General features: G+C 40.6%; 1 protein-coding gene across 1 annotated transcript; it reads left to right on the plus strand.

Moving 5' to 3' along the window:
* Nucleotides 1-35: 35 nt before the first annotated feature.
* LOC306953465 (germ cell-specific gene 1-like protein) lies at nt 36-17,064 on the plus strand (the record flags this gene model as incomplete). The annotated part of the gene is made up of 5 exons (XM_079544373.1): nt 36-381; nt 2,233-2,280; nt 5,809-5,961; nt 11,597-11,708; nt 16,809-17,064. 5 exons carry the CDS (start codon nt 36-38, stop codon nt 17,062-17,064), a joined length of 915 nt encoding a protein of 304 aa, XP_079400499.1.
* Between the last annotated feature and the right edge of the window lie 4,960 nt (nt 17,065-22,024).

The raw sequence follows: 22,024 nt of genomic DNA on the forward strand, positions 1-22,024 counted from the left end.
TGTTTCACAAGGCAGATATATATGTAGCTTTGTAAATGGTTGTTTCAGAACAGATACGACAGTCCCAGAGGATGCCAGTTTCAGCCCCAGGCACAGACAGACGGCAGAGAGCCTCAGCAGCATTTTTTCTCGGTTTTCTCTCTTTAGTTTTCTCTGTTACAGCATTCAGTAGCAATTACTGGTGTAAAGGGACAAGAAAAGTTGCCAAACCTTTCTGCATAGGACAGGCCAAAGGGGATAACTGCATCCGCTTTAATAGCCCTGATGCCAACAACAGCAATGCTGTGCAATATATCTGGGAGATGGGAGACGACAAGTTTGTTGATCGAAAGTTTCATGCTGGGATTTGGTATTCGTGTGAAGAAATTATAAATGGGGAAGGTGAGTAAAAGCACATAAACTTACTTTAGAAAATACTCAGAGTTTTTTTCTACTTATTTGATGTCAATTTCCTCTTTGCTGCAATATCATGTATGTATTTTAAAAGAAAAAGTAGCCTTTAAAAGTTTATCTTCTCCAGGAAAGAGAATCTTAGAGGATACTCCCCAGTCAATTTCTAAAAAAATTCTAATAAATTCTGTGAAGAATTTTGAAGTGACAGAGATAGTGCAGATCAAGGTTTGTTTGTTTTTTTTTCACTCATAACAGGGAAGTGTTTTATTTTCTGATGTTGTTACTCTCTTAGGCAAAAATAACCCCCATCACGGATGGGCCAGGATCTTTTCAATGTTGTACAATGACAGAACAAGTGGCAATGGGAACAAACTGCAACACAGCGAGTTCCAAACAAATACGAGGAAGAAGTTCTTTGCAGTGAGGGTGGGAGAGCCCTGGAACTGGCTTCCCAGAGAGCTGGTGGAGTTCTCTACTCTGGAGATGCTCACCTGGGTGCCTACCTGAGCAAGCTGCTGCAGGGAACCTGTTTTAGGGGATATTGAACTAGACGGTCTGCAGAGGCCCAATACAAACCCTACAGTTCTGTAGGTTATATTTGCCTTGAATGATTGCCCCATAGCAACATCAAAACCGTAGCATGCATTTTTAAAGATATTCAGATTTTCATTTTACCAGTTAAATCTGAGACTAAGGTTTTTTCATGGATTTCCTCTTAAGTACAGGCACTCTTACTTTCTTACTGTGATCTCACAATACATAAACCAAAGCAGAATAGTATTATTTTTCACCCTCCTAAAAAAGAATTTGGAATTCATGAATCCTGAGCGCTGGCATCTAACTGTGTTTTACTCTGACTACATAAGTATCAGTAGAATGGGAAGAAATTGCTGTGTAAGAGAACCTCTAATTAATTTTGGATCTTTGTATATGGGAACTGTTTAACTGATTCAAGAAATAGGGTTTATATTGTGAATTTAGGTTGAAGTTAAATTTTTCTTATTGTTTAGGAGTGCCAAATTGAACAAAACTTGGAATCAAGTCAGCTGTCATCTGCAACAAAATACAAGTATTTTAGAAGTTGTATGTTCTGAGGAGTGAGTTCTGCCAAAAGATCTTGTATATTGTGCAATTTCAAAGGGGTTAATGGCAAAGATCAGAGCAAAAAGCATCTCTCACTCAAAAGAAAACATCAAAAAAGACCATTTTAGGTAGAGATTGCTGTAGATACTGGGTTCATAGGATTGATCTGTTGGCTGTGGCTGTTTTTGTTCATACTTGGTGCAGTTAGTAGCTAAAAAAGCCCATCCTCTGTTCTCAGACCAAAATTAATTCTAAGAGCTCTGTTCAAAGCATCTACATGGAAATCAGGAGGTCACATGGGTTTGAAAATCAGATCTTACAGACAAAAAAGCAGTCAAGCTTCGAAGAAATTAGTGTGAGCAACAGCCTTGTTGCTGCAGATGTCTTTACCAACTTTAGTGATTCTGTAATTCATAAACTGGATGAAATAGTCTTTCAAATTAACTGTTAATTTTGAATTTCTGGCTTTCACAGCTGTAACTTTTTGGAAAACACTTCAAAGTCTTTCTCTAAGTCTCCCATAAAAGAGTAATACTATTTCTGCTCTGGAACAGGCTGGGACAATCTCCAGGAGTTGATCCACTTATCAGAGACTATGTACAAACTCCCTTTAAATAAAGGTTTTCCTGATCATCTTAATTTGTGCTTCTATGGTAATTTTTTTTTTTTTTTTTTCTGTTGAAGTGTTTCCTTAGGCCATTACAGAATACCAAATAATGCAGAATTTTCTTTTAAAATTATTATTATTATTTTTAGGTGAGAAATGTAGAAGTTTTATCAGTTTGACTCCAGCTTCTGATCGAGGTAAATATGCAATTTTGTTTACATAAATCAAACATTCTTGATCAGATTTACCAATATAATAAATATAATGTATTTTGTTTTGAAAAAAAAAAATCCCATATAGTTTTAATTGTTTATTTAGTGTTTCCACTTCAAAATGAAGCCCACATGACTTAAAGTATATGTCAGTGTCCTCTGAAATTACTCCTTTTGAATAGCAACTTAAACAAAACAAAAAAAAAAAAACGTATTTTGAATAAGGATACTGGAAATTAGGATTTCTAAAGCTTTTCTATCTCTTTCCTCGTATCTTCAAATTCAGTCAAGAACTCTATGGATGACACTGTGCTACCTTGAAAGGCCACAGGGATGGTAGCATACAAAGTACAAATGGGGTAGCAACTTGCTGTCCCCATTAAATCCCAAGGGACTTGGGAGATGTGCTGTGAACCAAACTAATGTGGAGATGAATCGTCTCTCTGTAAGCTCTCAGTAGGTATTTCCATTCATCCAGGTTTTGCAGTCCAAACACAACTACAGAAAATGTGGAGTAAACCTAGTTCTTTCAAAGAACCTTCCTTTTTCTACAAAACCTGCTTGCAATGCCATGAAGAGAGTCTCCTCCAATGTTAATCCCATCATGTAAATGGTTAGACCAATCTAGGAAGTGGCTGATCTAGAATAAAATCTTCTCCAAGGTTTTCAAGTGCATACTAGAAAAGTACTCTTGTCCAAATAGCCTGGATATGCATTTGCAACTACCTGTGTATCAGAAAGATTGAATATCTGAGGGCTAGCCCCTCTTCTCACCTCTGTGCAGCCATGTCTCTGTTCACAAATAATTCAAGATGTTTGTATCAGGGGAGTATGTTGTGGGCCTGGGACTGATTGCTCCTCACACCTAGAACCACTGGTGGATGCAGTACTGAAACACCTCCATTAACAGGACATTGGCCCCTGGTCAGAAGTCAGATTAAGACACCTAAGAAAGCACTTCTGTACCTGAATACTGCAATGTGAAAATACCTCAGGGCAGTGCAATGCTGTGTGGAGATAAAGGTTTTTGCCCTTGTCACATCTCACCTTGCACAGGAAGACAAAGCTTGTGTTCCATACATACGTATGGCTGCTGCGTGCACAAGACTTGAGATGCATCAAGGTCTCTGTTCCTGAGCTGAATATCCCAAGGCAGGGTGATACACATAAGTGCTCAGTGCATGTATAATGATGGCTCACTATTCAAAAATATTTAGATGCAAGGTCCTATTACTGGACCATACTTCTGGTAAATGTGTCATTCAAATTTCCTGAACAAAATCAACTTTTTTTGCCAAGATAAAGATTTTCTTGAGAAATACACCTCGCCCAGGAACTCCCATGCAACGTCTGATCCACTCATATAAAGCACAAGTGCATAGTATTCAATTACATGTAGTAATCAGTTACATGTCCTAGCAATGTTTCTATTTTTAATTTATGATTGTTAGCATATATGTATGCACATATACCTGGTATATATATATATATCTATGAAATCACTTTGTGGATACACAATCAGATGTCAAAGGACACAATAACTTGTTTTTAAGAAGGTTTATATGGTTCAATGACCAGCTGTTGGCCAGTTCCTGCTACTGTCTGGATAGAAGAAGACTCTGCCTGCTCCTGCCAGTGTGACATTAGCATATGAACAGAAAAACAGTGATGTAACTAATAGATAACTAGAGAGAGATGAACTAGCAGATGAATCTCAGTGAAAACTGGAGATTGTCTGTGCACATGAAGGCATCTCTGTCCAAATAGAAAGAGCTTGTCTGGTGAAAGACTGTAAACTAAAAGGGAATATGTTTGTTAATGATTGGGGTAACTATTCAGTGTAAAAACTGTACTTTCCCACCTTGAACTGTGAGATTCTGACACGTACAGAAGAAACATGCAAAAGCTCATTCACTACATGGCCAGTACAGGAATAATAAGTTAGGGCAGCTATTGAACTTGAAGTCTTCTTCTTGATGTTGAAATAGCATTCTCATAGCCTCTAACTTCAGGTGAAGTCAGGTAAGGTCCCAGATGACTGGAGGAAGGGTCACATCACTCCCATTTATAAGAAAGGGAGCAAGGAGGACCCAGGAGCTGCAGGCTGGTGAGTCTCACCTCTGTGCTTGGGAAGATCATGGAACAGATAGTCCTGGACAGCCAGTACAGCTTCACCAGGGGAAGGTCATGCTTAAGCAATCTGGTGACCTTCCATGATGGAGTGGTGGACAAGGGGAAAGTGGCTGATGTCATTTAGCTGGACATGAGCAAGGCCTCTGACATGGTCCCCCACCACATCCTTATCTCCAAATTGGAGGGATGTGGATTTGATGGGTGGACCACCTGATGGATAAGAAACTGGTTGAAAGGCTGCAGACAGAGGATGGTCATCAATGGCTCTGTGTCCAGGTAGAGGCCAGTAACGAGCGGCGTCCCCCAGGGGTCTGTCTTGAGACCGGTGCTCTTTAACATCTTCATCAATGACATTGATGATGGAATTGAGTGCAGCCTCAGCAAGTTTGCTGACGACACCAAGCTGAGTGGTGAGGTTGAGGAGTTGGTGCAGGGGAAGGAAGGGATGCCATTCAGAGGGACCTGAAACAGACTTGGAAGGTGGGCTCGGGTGAACCTGATGAGATTCAACACATCAAAGTGCAAGGTTTTGCATTTGGGCCGGAGGAATCCCAGGCATTCATACAGACTGGAAGGAGCAGTCCTTGAGAGCAGCACTGCAGAGAAGGATCTGGTGGTCCTGATGGATAAAAAACTGAACATGAGCCAGCAGTGTGCTCTTGCACCTGGGAAAGAAAATGGTATTGTGGGCTCCATCAGAAGAGGAGTGGCCAGCAGGGACAGGGAGGTGGTTGTTCCTCTCTACTCCGCTCTTCTGAGGCCCCATTTGCAGTGCTGCATCCAGGTCTGGAGCCCTCAGTACAAGAAAGACAGGGAGCTGTTGGAGAGGGTCCAGAGGAGCCACAAAGATGATCAGGAGGCTGCAGCACCTCCCCTATAAAGACAGGCTGACGGAGCTGGACTTGTTCAGCCTGGAGAAAAGAAGGCTTCTGTGTGACCTAAAGGGAGCCTATAAACAGGAAGGGAGTCAACTCTTTGAAAGGGTAGATAACAGCATAACAAGGGGAAATGGTTTTAATTTTAGGGAGAGAAGATTTAGGTTGGATGTCAGGGGGAAATTCTTTACAGATATTGGTAAGGTGCTGGAACAGCTGCCCAGAGAGGTTGTGGATGCCTCGTCCCTGGAGGTGATCAGGGCCAGGTTGGATGGGGTGCTGGGCAGCCTGGTTTAGCATTAAATGTGGAGGTTGGTGGCTCTGCGTGTGGCAGGGGGGTTGGAGATTCATGATCCTTGAGGTCCCTTCCCACCCTGGCCATTCTGTGATTCTGTGATTCTGTGACTTTTTGTTTAAAGTTATGTAAACAATATGAATGAAGAGAAAACTGGTGAAAATATAAATGACTTTTTTATCATCTCTCACTATTTATTTGATTTTACAGGAGTTTTATGGTTGTCTATTGTAGCAGAGCTACTCTATAACATTTTGCTTCTGATTGGAGTTGTTCTCATGTCAGTAGAAATGTGCTACTACAGTACCGTCATTGATGGACTAAAGATCAACGCCTTTTCTGCAGTAGTCATCGTACTAGCAGGTACAGTTTAGGATCTCAATTTATTACATCCAGAAAATTTAACATTGATAGGGTTCAAGCTGAAGATTAATAACAGTGTGTAGGATTGTGAACTACTACTGTATTTACTGAGACATTAATAACACACTGCTGGTTTTTTTTTAATTATTATGGTCATGTCTTAATATGTTTTTTTTAAGTTTAGTTTATATTTGTACTTGCTATTTTTAATGTCAGTGTTTTAACTTTATTATTTTGAATTTGGCTGTCTGATTGTCAAAGAAAAAAAAACCCTTCAAAATAACTTGATTTTCTATTTCCAATATACTGAGGATAAAATGAGCAATAGTCAAATCAAAATGGCAGTTATAAGAGGGAATAAAATGGAATACATAATTTTTAATAGAAAACAATCATAAAAATTGTGTTTAATTTTCTGCATTTTATTTCTTAATCCAATGCTATCTCATAATAGCATCCTAGATAAATTCAATTCAGAAGAAACTTCAAATGGTCCCCAGTCCAACCGCTGTTCACAGCAGGGTTACCTCCAAGATCTGAGCAGCTTGCACTGCAGAGTTATATCCTTCTGGTTCTAAAAGACCTGCAGCCTTCCTTGGAAGTTGATTCCACTGCTTGTCTGTCCTCATGGTGAAGAACTTAATATATCACTACCTGAGCAATGTGGTCTGAGTTTATCACTGACCATGCAATGAGAGCAGGAGATCAGACCAGAGCCTTCTGAAAGTGTCTTGCAGTCTGAGCTACTCTGCCATTCTATGTCAAACACTGAGGAAATTTGAGCTAAAATTACTGGTAACATGCACAGTGTTTCACAGTTACTCATTTTAAAGCTAGAAGCAATGTAACTTCTTGTGGAACACATACCACTATCTTTCACACTGTCATGAGTCCAAAGTGATTTATATTAGTTGAGGGATATCTTCTAAAAACACAGATTGCAAGTCAAATACATGGGCAGATGGCAAAGCCTATGTCTTTATGAATTTATCTCAAAATGCTTTTCTCTGAAAAAATTGGGTTTGATCCTAATTCTAGTATTTGTGGATTTAGTGTTCTTGTATTTGTGATTGCTGTGCTTTTCTTCACGAATTAAAGATTTTTCATTATACTTTTTCCTCTTAAATATAATCACATATTTAATGCATTTGCCATTATCATTTGTTGGATAAGTAAACTAAGATTTTTAAAAGCCCAGTCATTATAATGGGGAAAAAAATATTTTTCTTCCTTTCTGAAGATGCCTTTGCATACTTGAAGATATCTATTGTGTCTCAGATTCATCTTCTCTGAAAGAAATAATAGAAAAACATGCCACATGACTTCACGTATATTTCTACTGCTTCTGATCACTCTTCTTTCTCCAGGTATTCTCTTGCTCAACTTTTCTGCAGTTCTCCTAGAGGAAAGTGCTTAATGCAGACAATGGGGTGACCTTCCAAACACTTTAGAAGACAGTGATTTACAATCCAGATAGTAACTTGTGGAACACTGTAGTTTCAGTTCAGCGTTCAAGTTAGGCCCAAATTTCCTAATCTTTTTCTGACAGATATTTTTCTAGCCTTGTGTTAGGAAAAATCTCCAACTTCCAGAATTACCACCACCAACAAAACAAAGCAAAACAAAGCAAAAACAAAAACAAAACAAAACTCCCACCTTTGTAATAAAGGTTCTGTGACTTTCTTAGGAAATGTAATCCAGACCTTAATGATGAAAATGCTTTCTTCATGCCCAATATAAAGCCACTGCTGCTACAATTTTTGTATCTTTAGGGATCTTCACCTGAAACACAGCAGGCCGTTTCCTCTTCTTTTTAATTAACTCTTACACATTTCCAGATTTCTCTCAGCTCCATATAGGCCAGAGAGTGGTACCCAAGCTTTGCTGTCTATGACCTTTGAGAACATTGTAGAATATCTTCTTTCTTTCTTTCTTTTTTCTTTTCTTTTCTTTTTTTTTTTTCTTAAGAATGACTTTCCTGAAGGCTGGTAAAAATGTTCATAGTCATCAGTTCTACTAAATGCTCAAAAAAGACCCCTGTTTCCATAATCTTTCTTGAGCAGGGATTTACCAGTAGAGGTCCTGGAAACAATTTTAAAATATTTTAAATATTTTTCTCTTATCACTGATCAGAGATTTTCTGTATTTTGAACCTCATCTACAGACAGAGTAAAGTAGCATACTTTTTTTGACTGAATAAATAAGCTTACTTTTTTGCTTACTTTTTATTTCTACCTGTATCTTTCCATCCATTGTCAGGCCTATTTCTAAGGAAAGAGTAGTAAGCCTAAGTGATGTAAAGACCATGGCCACCTCCTCCAATCACTCTGGCACCAGACTACTCCTTTTTCTTGGCCAATGGAGCCCATCTCTGTGCCCGTGGACCTGATGTCTCTGCCTTTTTGAAAGCTTATCCAGTAGCAATGCTGAGTACATGTCGCAGTGACATGACACATACAGACATGCAAAGGACCATGACGTACTCAGTCAGCTTGCCATAGTCAAAACACTGACTTGAACACAGAGGATTCACATAAGAACGTGAACACAGAAAACTGACTCTCAACTTGGGCTGGCAGAGGCAGGAAATCAGTTGTGCAGGCACATACACAGCATTCCCTAGGTTTACAAGCACACAGACATTCACAGATGCTCTACATGCTGGCCCAAACCCTCTGTCTGTCCAGTATGCCTGCCCAGATCCTGGGTTCCCTTGTCTACTTCTCAGATCTCCTACTTATAAATTTGTTCAGCCTGATGCATACTGCGAAAATGCAGTTATCACACGCAGACACTCATCCCATGTGCACCCCATGCTATAAATCCTCCTGGATATAACAGCATGAACTCCCACCCCTCCTGCTGCCCCAGACTGGACTTGCAGCACCATCATTTGCTGTCTGGTTCAGCTTGGTGTTTGCTGGCTTATACACACGTACATAAGCTTTGGGGAAGATATGGACAGCCCCTACATGGGCTGATGCCAAGCACATGGGCTGTGATGCATGGCCTGGCTTCAGCCACCAGTATGGAGCCCCACACTTGCTTCACTCAAGTCAGCATCCCACCAGTAGATGGTTTGGGATTGCACAACACGCTTGCCTCAGTGGCCAGGAGTAGAAGACCCTCCACATACCAGACGCTGCACTAAGACCCTATTGGTTCCAGTAGTTGACATTATGGGTTGGGGCATCCACATTCCCAGCCCTACTCCAGTAAGTGGCATTAAATTCCACCCATACTGAGAGGACCTCAGTGGTTGGCACTTGATCATTTAAAGTCACATCCACACACATGTACATTTCCTCAGTCACACTGGTTTTTGCCAGCAGCTGGTCTGGGGAACACACAATTGTGTTTCAGTGGTAGGTAAAACCAGGATCTGGTATCACAATCAGGGGCCCATACCACTAGTCTGACTCCAGTGGCTGGCACTTAGGGCTCAAAGTTTGCAGGACCTGACAGTCGGAACATCTCTCAGTTCAGCAGCTGACTGCACAGCTAGGGGTGCCTCATCCCCTGGCCTGACTCCCAAGAGCCAGCACCAGTTTTCACACATACACACATCAGACATCCCTAGCAGCTGGCACAGTCTCTGATGTCCACATACACATAAGGCAGAGAGCACAAGTGCACAGATATTTAAGAAAAAGAAAAGTGAGAAAATAGAAGAAGATAGGACAGACTGCTATGATCAGGCAATGGGCTTTGCCAGCGAAAGCACTGACTGCCCCCATTTCATACAGGACCAGCACCTTCAGCCCATTTATACTTTTTCACTAGCCCCACCCCCACCCCTCTACCTCTCCACGTTCGTTATTCCTTCCTGCTTGTCCTCCCTTCCTTTCTCCTCCCTTCTACCTGCTTTCCAGTTTGGTTTGCATCACTACTTCCTGTATCATTTGTCTGTCAGGTTTGTGTCCCTATATGTTTTTGTCTATGGCTTCCTTCCTTTCTTGTCCTTCATTGCACAAGAAAAAGGTAGTAGTACAGATACACTTAAAGGAGCAGAAGTTCTCTTTCCATACACGCTTACAAGCTTAATTTAACTATTTAGACAGTTTCACCAATTACTAGCTCATTTTTCTTGTGTCAGTGGTCATAAGCATTCACTGTTATTCCCTATGTACCTTTGTACATTTTTACTGGATACTCTTTTCTTCAGCTAGACCCTTATTTTAAACATTTCATGAGATATTAAAAAATTGAAGAACATCTGTCTTGGCTGTTAAATTTACATATAATCTGTTGTAAATATGAACCAAATCTAGTTACTAGTCTAGATCCTTGACTAATTACTAATTACTAAGTTACTAATCTAGTTCCTTGACTAGACTAATCTAGTCAAGGAAATGGTTTAAAGATTCCTACACTTTAATCTGTAATGAAAATGCAGTTTCTTATACCAACATCCTCTTAATTCTAGCACACAAAAACAAACTGAAAGTCAACTAATGGGATGTGCAGCAAAAAATAGCTACATAACTAAAGCTATACTGAAAACACATTTTAAGGAAACAGCTATAGTAATTGATCATTTTAAAAAGTCAGGGTTCAATTTCCTTCAGTCTTTAGCTCAGACCAAATAAAGTCTTATAATGATTGTTCTAACTGATGTAGAATATGTTGCACTAAAAAAATAATTATTGTGAAATTTTATCCTTATATGAGAACTTCAAGGAGGTAGTTCTGGTAAACAGTAGGTTCACATCCAGTATTTCAGGAAAGATGCTTTTGTAATGACTACTGAAGCCAGGTCACTGCCAACTTCTACTTGTTATGTCCTAGACTGAGAGCCTCTGTGGACAAGCAATTGCTTTTATCTTTTTTTTTTTTTTTTTTCCCCAAGAATTCACGAAGCAGTGCTACTTTGGGAATATCCATCAATTGGGTCTTGTGGGGGGACTGTCTGGTGTTTTAGACAGTGAGTTGCTTCATACTTCCAGGATGTTTATATATATAGCTGGAAACAAAAAATACGGAAATTAATGGAGAAGTTCACTGATTGAAAATAAAATGCTGAGGGAAAAGTGATCTCATTATGCTTGGGTAGTAGCTTTGTAGGAATTTTGAAAATTAAATTATTAAATAGAATCCACTTTGACAACTGAGTCTTTCACTGCTTTTTAATAGGCATTAGGCACTTGCTCATTTACTCAATTCATTTACTCAAATAATGCTGATAAATCTGTCTGCTTTCAAGGCACCAATACAACCAATACTTGTATTTTTGAAAATCTTTCCACTGAAAGATAGAGCTACGGGAAACATGACCTGCACAATGCAACTGAGTGAGACTTCACTGTCGTGGCTGATGCCTGCTCAGGGCTAAATTACTAAAAGTAGATTTTGAAATACTAAAAGTAGAGAGTGAGGACCAGTAACTTTTTTGCTTTTTAATGTTGCTTTTTCTGCTTTTATCACAACACATAAATACAGCCAAATAACAATGTCCAGTATGCTCATATGTATGTTCAGTGTCTTATAGAGTTCAGATATGTTGAAAAATGTTCTTCAGAAGCTCAAGAGACAACTGCTATAGAGAGTGAGGAACGGCTGCAGCTTGCATTTTCTAATATTCTCATGATATTGTATGTATTGATATCTAATATTCTCATGATATTGTATTTTTTAGGTCTTCTGGGCATGGTTGCTCACATGATGTACACAACTGTATTTCAAATGACTGTAAATCTTGGTCCTGAAGACTGGAGACCTCACACATGGGATTATGGCTGGTCCTATTGGTACCTATTTGCTTATGTTTGATTCTTCCCTTACATTTCAGTCACTTCACCCTATATTCAAAGAATTTATACCTACTTTATAATGGATGGGTCTAACCCACTTCCCTCCTGATTTAGATGTTTTTTCTCCAAATTCAGTACTTAGATTATTGCATAGGATGTATAAACTTGTCAGTTTTGCATTTACCATCCTTTAGACAGTTCTGCATGAAGAAGAGGTTCTTTTCCACATGCATCAGATTACCCATTTTTTTCAGAGTTAGATTTGGTACCTTTGTTTTCCAGGAAGACTGTCTTGCATAAATTACTTAAAACTCTCCTGGCCTGAAACACTTAGGCTACATATTTCCTTACTTCAATTCATTGCGTGTGGAACATTTCAGACAAAATATAAATTTTTGAGAAAAGGTTTGCATATATAAGCCTATAAGCAATTGCAACATTTCTTCTGAGGAAATACTGTTAATTTATTAAGAAAGAGGGGTATGCAAGGGATTTTTGCAATATGCATGTCTTTGCTGTGCTACTGAAAATCCATTCAAATTTGTTCAGTAGTCAGCATTTGAATTCAAGTGCACCTCAGCATGTTTGTGATGACACCAAGCTGAGCGGTGCAGTCGATACACTGGAGGGAAGGGAAGCCATCCAGAGGGACCTGGACAGGCTGGAGAAGTGGGCCCATGGGAACCCAATGGGGTTCAGTAAGGCCAGGTGCAGGGTGCTGCCATTGGGTGGGGGCAATGCCAGGTACTGATACAGACTGGGGGAAGATGTGCTTGAGAGCAGCCCTGCGCAGAAGGACTTGGGGTCCTGGTGGGCGAGAAGCTGGCCATGAGGCAGCAGTGAGCGCCTGCAGCCCGGAAGGCCAGCTGTGTTGTGGGCTGCATGAAAAAGGGGCGGCCAGCAGGAGAGGGAGGTGATCGTCCCCCTCTGCTCGGCTCCTGCGAGGCCCCATCTGCAGCGCTGCGTCCAGGCCTGGGGCCCCCAGCACAGGAAGGACGTGGAGCTCTGGCAGCGGGTCCAGAGGAGGCACTGAGATGAGCAGAGGGCTGGAGCAGCTCTGTGTGAGGAAAGGCTGAGGGAACTGGGCCTGTTGAGCTTGGGGAAGAGAAGGCTGCAGGGAGACCTCACTGTGGCCTTCCAGTGCTTGAAGGGAGCGTAGAAACAGGAGGGGAATGGTGATAGCATAAGGGGGAATGGTTTTAAAGTGAGACAGGGGAGGTTTATGTTGGATATGAGGAGGAAGTTTTTGAGCCAGAGGGTGGTGAGGCACTGGCACAGGTTGCCCAAGGAGGCTGTGGATGCCCCATCCCTGCAGGCATTCAAGGCCAGGCTGGATGTGGCTCTGGGCAGCCTGGGCTGCTGGTTGGCGACCTGCACACAGCAGGGGGTTGGAACTAGTTGATCTCTGAGGTCCTTTTCATTCTATGATTCTATGATTCGATGATTCTAAGATAATTCTATGAATTTTCAGATGATATTTGCTGGAAACAGCTGTCATTATGTCAGTACAGAAACATCTGTATTGGGAATGGGTTAAATCCAATGTCTGCCGGGGCCCAATAATTAATGTCACTAAGGGAAAACTCAGACTAATTCTCTACATACCAGTTCTGAGAGTTTAGATCACAGCTCATTGTCATTCACACTTTTGTTCTTTTAAGATTTATTGTATTTTTACTGAATGAGAGATTATAGCTACGTCTTTACAATGCAGATTTTCTAGAGATTTTGCAGTGAAATAGTATTTGGTTTTTTTTTCCCTGTCTCCTGGTTTGTTACTTTCCACCTTTCTAATAACTGAAATCACATTTGAACACATTGATAACTCTACATTGCTTTGTCTCCAGGGGTCTAAATTTCCTGAGCAGAAGCAGCTTGTTTGGAAGCTTCTGTTCAATACGTATAAATTTTCTCTTGTGCCTTCAGTGCACTTACATTTGGGTCCAGTCAAAACTTCAAAGGCAGAGACTATTCAAAAAATAAGAAATGATGTAGCTTAACATGTCTGTCCAACGTACGAGGAAGCCATTGTTACCTGCATGTACAAAGACGTAGAGGAAGATGGTCTGTGTGGTGCCTGTGGTGCCTTTTTTCTAATCAGCCACATGCTCCTTTTTTTTTTTTTTTTTTTTTTTTTCTGGCAAAGTTTACTGTCTTCTTTCCTTTACTCAACCTGAAAGGCAGTCATGTCACCCCATTCAAATGTAAGAATAAAGCAAAAAATACATACAGATGCCTCATCCTCCATCTGTCTTTCTTGGTTTCTTTCCTCTTATCTCTTTCTATACGTAATATTGTCTCTTTTTTGATATCCCACATTTGGACCTTCCTCATTTTTGTGTAAATCCTCAACTTCAGCATTCCAAAACTTCTCTCATACTGACTGACTGGGAGAACCTCATGAGAGTGAAAAGGGAAAGATGCTCATGTATGAGGAAAGAAGACAAATGACAAAAGTTGGACATTCATTATTGTATTTAACTCTGTTTTTGATTATCCCAACATCCACTTGTCACTAAGACCATGTCAGGGACATGGACGGGCAGACACACAGGAAAAGATTTTACTACTTTACCTTTGGGTCCTCTTTAACATTACCTCCCTAACAGCAAGGAAAAGAGAAAATCAGGCCCGTGGCAGCAGTTTTTCATCCCAACCTCCAGACTCATTGGAGAAGAACTGCAATGCCAGCAAGAACTGTTGATCCTGTCATGCTTCTTCCACCTGCTACATTTTCCCATGTCTCCTCATATCTGGCTGCAATGCCTGAGTTTTTTTTCCACCTGGTCCAGGAGGCACCTGCAACAATAATCACTACTGATGGGTAGGCTCAGTCTGTGGTGGCCCTGAACATCTTTATAATAAGTGTTGTGGTTTAACCCAGCAGGTAGCTCAGCGTCACAGTTGTTTGCACATTGATGTCTTATCAACATTGTTTTTCTCCCAGAACCAAAAACATCATCGTGTCAGACTCTGAAGAAAACAATTCCATCCCAGCTGGAACTAAGACAATAAATCTCTCCGTATTTCTTTTCTATCTTCTTAGGTAGATTGAAAGATCTTTATATTGTTAGTGAATCTCTCACTACCCTTGTGTTTCTCACATCAATACATCCTCAAATGAAAAACCATTTTCTCTCTGAAGATTTACTTTGTAGTAAGTTTCCATCATGAAGCAGTGATGGAAAAGCATGTATTCCAGTTGCGCTTTTATCTGTAATTCTTTTTACCAGATGAACTAGTTGCTGTAATCCACTTTCTTTTCCAGTTGATCTTTCTGATCATGCTTTTGCCTTTATTCTTTGAGCAGAGTTCAAACTGAATTCGCTTCTTGAAGCTGAATTTCCACTGTAGCCAAGCTCTCCTTTATCCTCTGTCTCTTTCAGTAACAAGACTTCACTCACTTCTTTCCTTGGTTCTCCTTAGCCACTGGGTTCTTTCTTTCTTTCTTTATTTTTATTTTTTTGCCAAATTGTTTATGTAAAAGGAAAAGTTCTGGGAAAAACCTTGAAGAATCACATTAATATTTTCTACTGTCAAAGAAAAAATTCTGTTTTTTATTTTGTATATTTTAACACAACATTGATCTGCTGAAGTATCTGCTTATAAGAGCTCAATTTTTTTCAGTCTTTGGTAAGAGGCCTTTTTTGAAGTTTTCTCGTAATCAGTTTCTTTATTTTAGTAGCTTCTTCAAAGGGTTTTAACAGGGTGGTCAACAAGAGTTGTGCTTCATAGTATTAATTATATTGATTTTTCTACTAATCCCACAGTGCATTATTTATTCAGTCAAAATGCTTTTTATCAGATCAGGTACACTAACTTTAAATCATCTCATAGGCTAAAACATGATTTCATTGCTGCCATCTTCAGCTCTTCTCTACTACAGTTGGCTCAAGCCATAGGTTACTTACCAGCATAGGCAGACCTACTGTTCCATTTGTGTTCAGTTTGAACGGCAATGTACGTGTACCTGCTTCTGTTGACTTTCACCAATTCTTGCTATTTCTTTCCTACAAGATCTTTTCCACTTATCCTCATATTTGAGATGGGAAGTCAGTGTGTAATTTGGCTGACTTGAGGAGAAAGCATAACTTAAACTGATCTGCCTTCTTCCTGCTCCTATTAGTCCTATGCATCTGTGTGCCATACTCCATTGCACTCAAACTCTGTCAAAGCATCTGGTTGTCTGATTATCTGGTAACTAATCCTTGCTGAAAATAGCACTTAGAAGGGGAAAAAAAATTAAAAAAAGGAAAGAGTTATTTAAAAACACAAATGAGTTCATTGAACTACAGCAAGGATGTAGGAACAAACAGCTATGAAGGAGAAAAGATATTAAAAGGAGTTTCTTAAACTGACTTCTCCACTAAAGCACACATTTCATTTGATTATCCTGACCTTGCCATGTTAAGAAAGGCTCTGCTAAATTTCTTCACTGTAAACTCTAATTCATTCCACTGTGACCATATTTTTACATGATAATTTTATATTTCTAGCATGCATTGCCCACTCAGTAGTCTAGAGTTTTCCTGTATCTCCAGTAAACTGTAACTCAATATCATTTTTTAGTTCCGTCTTTTTATGGTATTATTCCAAACATTTCATAGTTGGTGTCATTTTCTTCCTCTTTAGTCATCATCTGTATTTTCTCAGGAATGTATTTCAGTGTTTGACCCTCTTATTTAACTCTTTTCTTACTAATCTTTGTGAGTAACTGACACAAATTATTTGTCAGTGGCATCTGTGAGATTTTTAGTCTCAGTAGCTGCACATTCTAATTTTGTATGCATCTTCATTCTTATGCAGTTCCTCTTTCTGAAAATGAGCTCAGAATTAACAGAGGATCAGAGGCATTAAAATGGATATTATAAGGAAGGACAATAAATGTGAATGTTATAAGCATTATGCAGAGGTCCATTTTATTAGTCAGGTATGTGGATGGCAATTAACCAAATGCATTTCTTCTTCTCTGACTATGCTCCTCTTTCCCTAGTATAAAACAATGCAACATCTTAGGTGCATTTTTTCAAAAATAAAGTTGAAGAAGTTGGATATGACGATGTTCTGCTAATTTCTAATAAACTTTTTTGTTTATAGCCTCGCTTGGGCTTCCTTCGCTTGCTGTATGGCTGCAGCTGTCACCACTATTAACAAATATACAAAAACTATTTTGGAATTCAAGCACAAAAGAAAAATGCTGGAAAGGAGTTTAAAGACTAAATACAAGTTTCCTGATCACGCAGCTCCAGAGAAAGCTTGCAATGTGTATGTGAACTCTTTTCACAACACTACAGAGGACTGTGCACATCCAGTAAAAGATTTACGTCACATGGGCACTATTTCAGTTCTATAAGTTTTAACCTTTTCTCAAGGCATACTGTGAACCATAAAATCAGAACAGAATGAAACAATATTATTTAATAAAATTGTATATTTGTGTAGTATTAGTTATCTTCTCTAATAAAAAAAATAATAATTCCATGAATGTTTCAAGGAAGTCTTAGTATTGCAAAAGCAGATTCAGGTGTCCTAGTTCAGAAAAAGATCTGTGACATAGGTTCTGCATTGCTCTGATTTTTAAGCAGAGTGCCTGGTGTCTCTTGCTGAAGCTAAGAAAAGTGAAGGCATGCACCCTTGTTTGCAGGAGATGTGCTGTTTGGATGAGTTAAGGAGCTGTGGGAGGAGGTGAGCAGGCTGCATAGCACAGTGGGTGATGAAAAAGAGATTAACAAGTTATTCACAGGATGCTGCAAAGACAAGCACCTGAACTTCTATATGCACAGAAGAAAGTGCAGCTGGAGTCTGCTTGCTGTAGGGTCACAGGACTGAGAATGCTGGGTGCTTGTAACGTCCAGTAAGAGGAAGACGGCTCTTTCTCCATTAGCAGATCTGCAACTGCAGAATTGGTTTGGCCTCTGGCATCAGGCAAAGAGTGGAAGCTCTACCTGGGCTGCGCTCAGAGCCAGCAAATCCTGAAACATGCAGCAGCATCAGTGTGTGACAGCAGTGGGAGACTGTCTCCTTCAGGGACTGAAGGCCGTTTTCTGGTGATGTGATAACATATAGGGATGTTTGCTCTCTGTTGGAACATTGCATATAAAGTGTTTCAGGGAGACTGCTGAAGTCTGTCCAGCCCTCAGATAACTATCCCCTGCTGATTACCCATTTGGACACCAAAGATACTACTGGGGAGGCCTTGAGCATGTCCAGAGTGACTATACAACTCTGATTTGAGGGGGAAGGTATAGGACATGGGGGCCCAGGTTGTGCTTTCCGTGACCCTACAGGAAGAAAGACTGACTGGGTGAAGGGCCTAGATGCTGCAGACAACATTTGGTTTTGCATAGCTGGTCCAGATGACAGGCTTTGACAACTGTAGCACCCTCTCTGAGGATCAGGAACTGCTTGAGGAGACAAGGGCTATTTGGTAAAGCTGGACAAAATAATCTCATTGATGAAGCTGGTCAACATGTTGAGGTGAATGTTTACTAGGAATGATAGAAAAGGCAAATTATGTCATTAAGCAGGAAAGAAGGAAAGAAAAAGGTACAAGGTGACAAGTGAGACCTCAGAAATGACAGAACAGGATAAAATAAAACTAATATCAAGTGTACATACACAAATCCAAGCAGCCTCTGAAACAAGTGAGAGGAACTAGAACATTGTATGCAGACAAAGAACAGCAGTGTAATTGAAATGAGAAATGTGGTGGCATGGATTGAGTGACTGGATTACCATGATGATTGAAAATCAACTCCATGAAGGGTGACTTGGGGATCTTGCTGGACATCAAGCTGAAAATGTGCTTGGCAGAAAAGCCAACATTCTAGGCAATGCTCATCCAGTTCCAACCCCCTGCTGTGTGCAGGTCACCAACCAGCAGCCCAGGCTGCCCAGAGCCACATCCAACCTGGCCTTGAATGCCTGCAGGGATGGGGCATCCACAGCCTCCTTGGGCAACCTGTGCCAGTGCCTCACCACCCTCTGGCTCAAAAACTTCCTCCTCATATCCAACATAAACCTCCCCTGTCTCACTTTAAAACCATTCCCCCTTATGCTATCACCATTCCCCTCCTGTTTCTACGCTCCCTTCAAGCACTGGAAGGCCACAGTGAGGTCTCCCTGCAGCCTTCTCTTCCCCAAGCTCAACAGGCCCAGTTCCCTCAGCCTTTCCTCACACAGAGCTGCTCCAGCCCTCTGCTCATCTCAGTGCCTCCTCTGGACCCGCTGCCAGAGCTCCACGTCCTTCCCGTGCTGGGGGCCCCAGGCCTGGACGCAGCGCTGCAGATGGGGCCTCGCAGGAGCCGAGCAGAGGGGGACGATCACCTCCCTCTCCTGCTGGCCGCCCCTTTTTCATGCAGCCCACAACACAGCTGGCCTTCCGGGCTGCAGGCGCTCACTGCTGCCTCATGGCCAGCTTCTCGCCCACCAGGACCCCAAGTCCTTCTGCGCAGGGCTGCTCTCAAGCACATCTTCCCCCAGTCTGTATCAGTACCTGGCATTGCCCCCACCCAATGGCAGCACCCTGCACCTGGCCTTACTGAACCCCATTGGGTTCCCATGGGCCCACTTCTCCAGCCTGTCCAGGTCCCTCTGGATGGCTTCCCTTCCCTCCAGTGTATCGACTGCACCGCTCAGCTTGGTGTCATCACAAACTTGCTGAGGCTGCACCGGATGCCATCATCTGCCATTGGCGAAGATGTTGAAGAGCAACTGTCCCAACACCGACCCCTGAGGGACACTGCTTGTGCCCGGCTTGCACCCTGACACAGAGCCATTGATCACAGCCCCTTGGCTGCAACCAGCCAGCCAATTCCTTACCCACTTCTAAGTACCTTAAACATAACAAACCCAATACAGCATCACTAGGCAGTGAATCGGCTCTTCATTCTACACTTTATTGCAGAGAGCACTGTGGAACTTGCTTTAGCAAGATGTTAGGCATTTATACCACCAAATATATTGGTGTTTATATTGCAGACCACTTGACCCAATTAAGTTTGATGGATATGAAATCTTAGTAAGATGTGCTCAGAGATCCATACAGACAAAGCTATGATTGTGTTGGTTACTCAGAGTGCAGCAGAAGTTAATGGAAGAAATAAGCACTTCCAGAATGCAATTTATGTAATTTACAGCACCTGTTTCTTTCCACTGATATTAAGAGTAACAAGTGCAGCTGCCATCTGAACTAAATGCCCCTTCTTTCAGTTTAACGCCATTGCCCCTTGCTCTATCACTACCATCTCTTAGGCTTTGTTGAAGGCCACTGGAAGCACTTACGGGAGAAATGAAACAGAAAACTTTGTATTAAATAAGACAATTCCTTTGGGGGGTAAAAACAGTTCAGAAATGTCAGAGGATAAACCTTGTTTAAAAAAAGAAACAACAACAAACACACAAGATTATTGAAAAGTGTGACCCATTTGAAAGGTCACCTAATCCTTCTTTTTCCCCAGGCAGGATAAGCTGAAGCTACATTGCTTTTTTGCAGATGCTTCATTAATCTGTTCTTTAAGGCCTCCAAAGACAGGCATTCTAAAATTTCTGTGACAATTTATCCTTAATGCTTAACTATTCTTAGCAAAAAATTCTTATCCTGCAAATCTCCTTTGCAGTAATTTTTGCACTTTGTCCTGCAGCAACAGAAAGGGAGAACAGTTTAGTTCTATGCTGTTGGCAATATATTTATGTATTTGAATATCAGATATAACTTTCTTTTGCTTTCTAATTTCAAAATTTCTTGATTCTTCATGCCTTTGTTATTCTCACAATTTTCACTTTCGTTCTGTATAATGTTCAATGTTTTTGAAGTGTTTGAAATGAACCAAGAATTTCTGCTGATATTTAGGAAGTGCAAAGGGGAGCAAAAAGATCATTTAGCTTATTTTAATGGCAGATCTACCTGGCTTTACAGCAAAGTACATTAATACATACTCAGCTGCGATATCCAGATTCCTTGAGCCTTTTCTGGAGAAACTGCCCAGTTATTTCATATTTTGTCTTTGTGGAGCTGAGGTTTTGCTATTGCTGAGGCATAGAGTCAAGCACATCAGAGACCACAGTACAGTTCTTTTGTTTAAGGGAACAGAATTCTGATGAGGAGAAGAAATACACACAAAATGGATGTTTGACTTCACTATTAAGGAACATACAACAATAGAAGCTCATACCTCCAAAAGAAAACAGATTGAGGTCCAGTGGGTAATGCAGAAACTCACTGCTTATGACTAATTGTGGACAACGTCCCTGACTGAAGTAGACGAATTTTTGCTTTCTGAGAACAGAGCAACTGGACTTGTGATATGAGAAAAGGTTAATCGCTCCACCAGATAGGAATATATTTCTTTGCACTGAGAATTTCCTTTCACATTTGGTGATTCTTACTGACAGGAAGAGGCATATTAGTGCAGCTGGTATTAACTGTGTGAGTAACTGGCCTTTGCTGTAGCCTTAAGTGTAGATTGGTTGCATACTTTAGGAGTATAAAGGGGTTCAGCAGATAAGGCATTTTGCCAAGATTTGCAAAAGAGCAGGTGGCCACTTATGATTGCGTTGATGACACAAGAGATGCAAGAGGAGGATTTAAGAGACAAAATTTAAGCTTTCAGAGGAGGATTTAAGAGACAAAATTTAAGCTTTCAGATGTGAAACTTAAGATCAGAACACTTCTGCTTTGGCTTTATTTACATTCTGGTTCATCTCACAGGGTAACAAAAAGTAAGTATTGAACTGGAAAAGTATGATAGGGAAGAGAAACCTTGTAGTTAGGAGTGAGAGAACTTTGGTGAATTTACGCAAGTGACATGAATAGCATTCATGCTTACACTGGATCTGCTGCATAATAACCTTACATAACAGAAGGAACGGGCGAACTCAATTTTCAGTGGCCATTAGAAAAGTATCTCAAAACTAGGATTTTGTAAAAGACATGCAGAAGAAAAGCACAGGATAGTAAAGCAGGAAATATACGTAAGCCTGTTTATGAATACAGAGTATTTATCTATCTTGAATACTTCATGCAGCTGTGGCCTCTCTGTCTTAAAACAACAACAAAACAAGCAAAAAAACAACAGTAAAACCCCAAACAGATAAGCTAGGAAAGACATTAAGAAAAATAAGAAGCCCTCCAAAAGAGAGGGCAAATTGACAACAGGGCTCTTCAACTTGGAAAACAAGTAACTGCTTGGAAAATATGATGGGTATGAATGACAGAGAGTGAACAAATTGAGAGTGATTTTTGTTCCACAGAAAAAAAGTAGGAGATATCAGAAGATACTGTCTGACATCGGATTTAAAGAAAGCATAAATGA

The sequence above is a fragment of the Tetrao urogallus genome (assembly GCF_951394365.1).
Source record: "Tetrao urogallus genome assembly, chromosome: 18".
Classification (NCBI taxonomy): Eukaryota; Metazoa; Chordata; class Aves; order Galliformes; family Phasianidae; genus Tetrao; species Tetrao urogallus.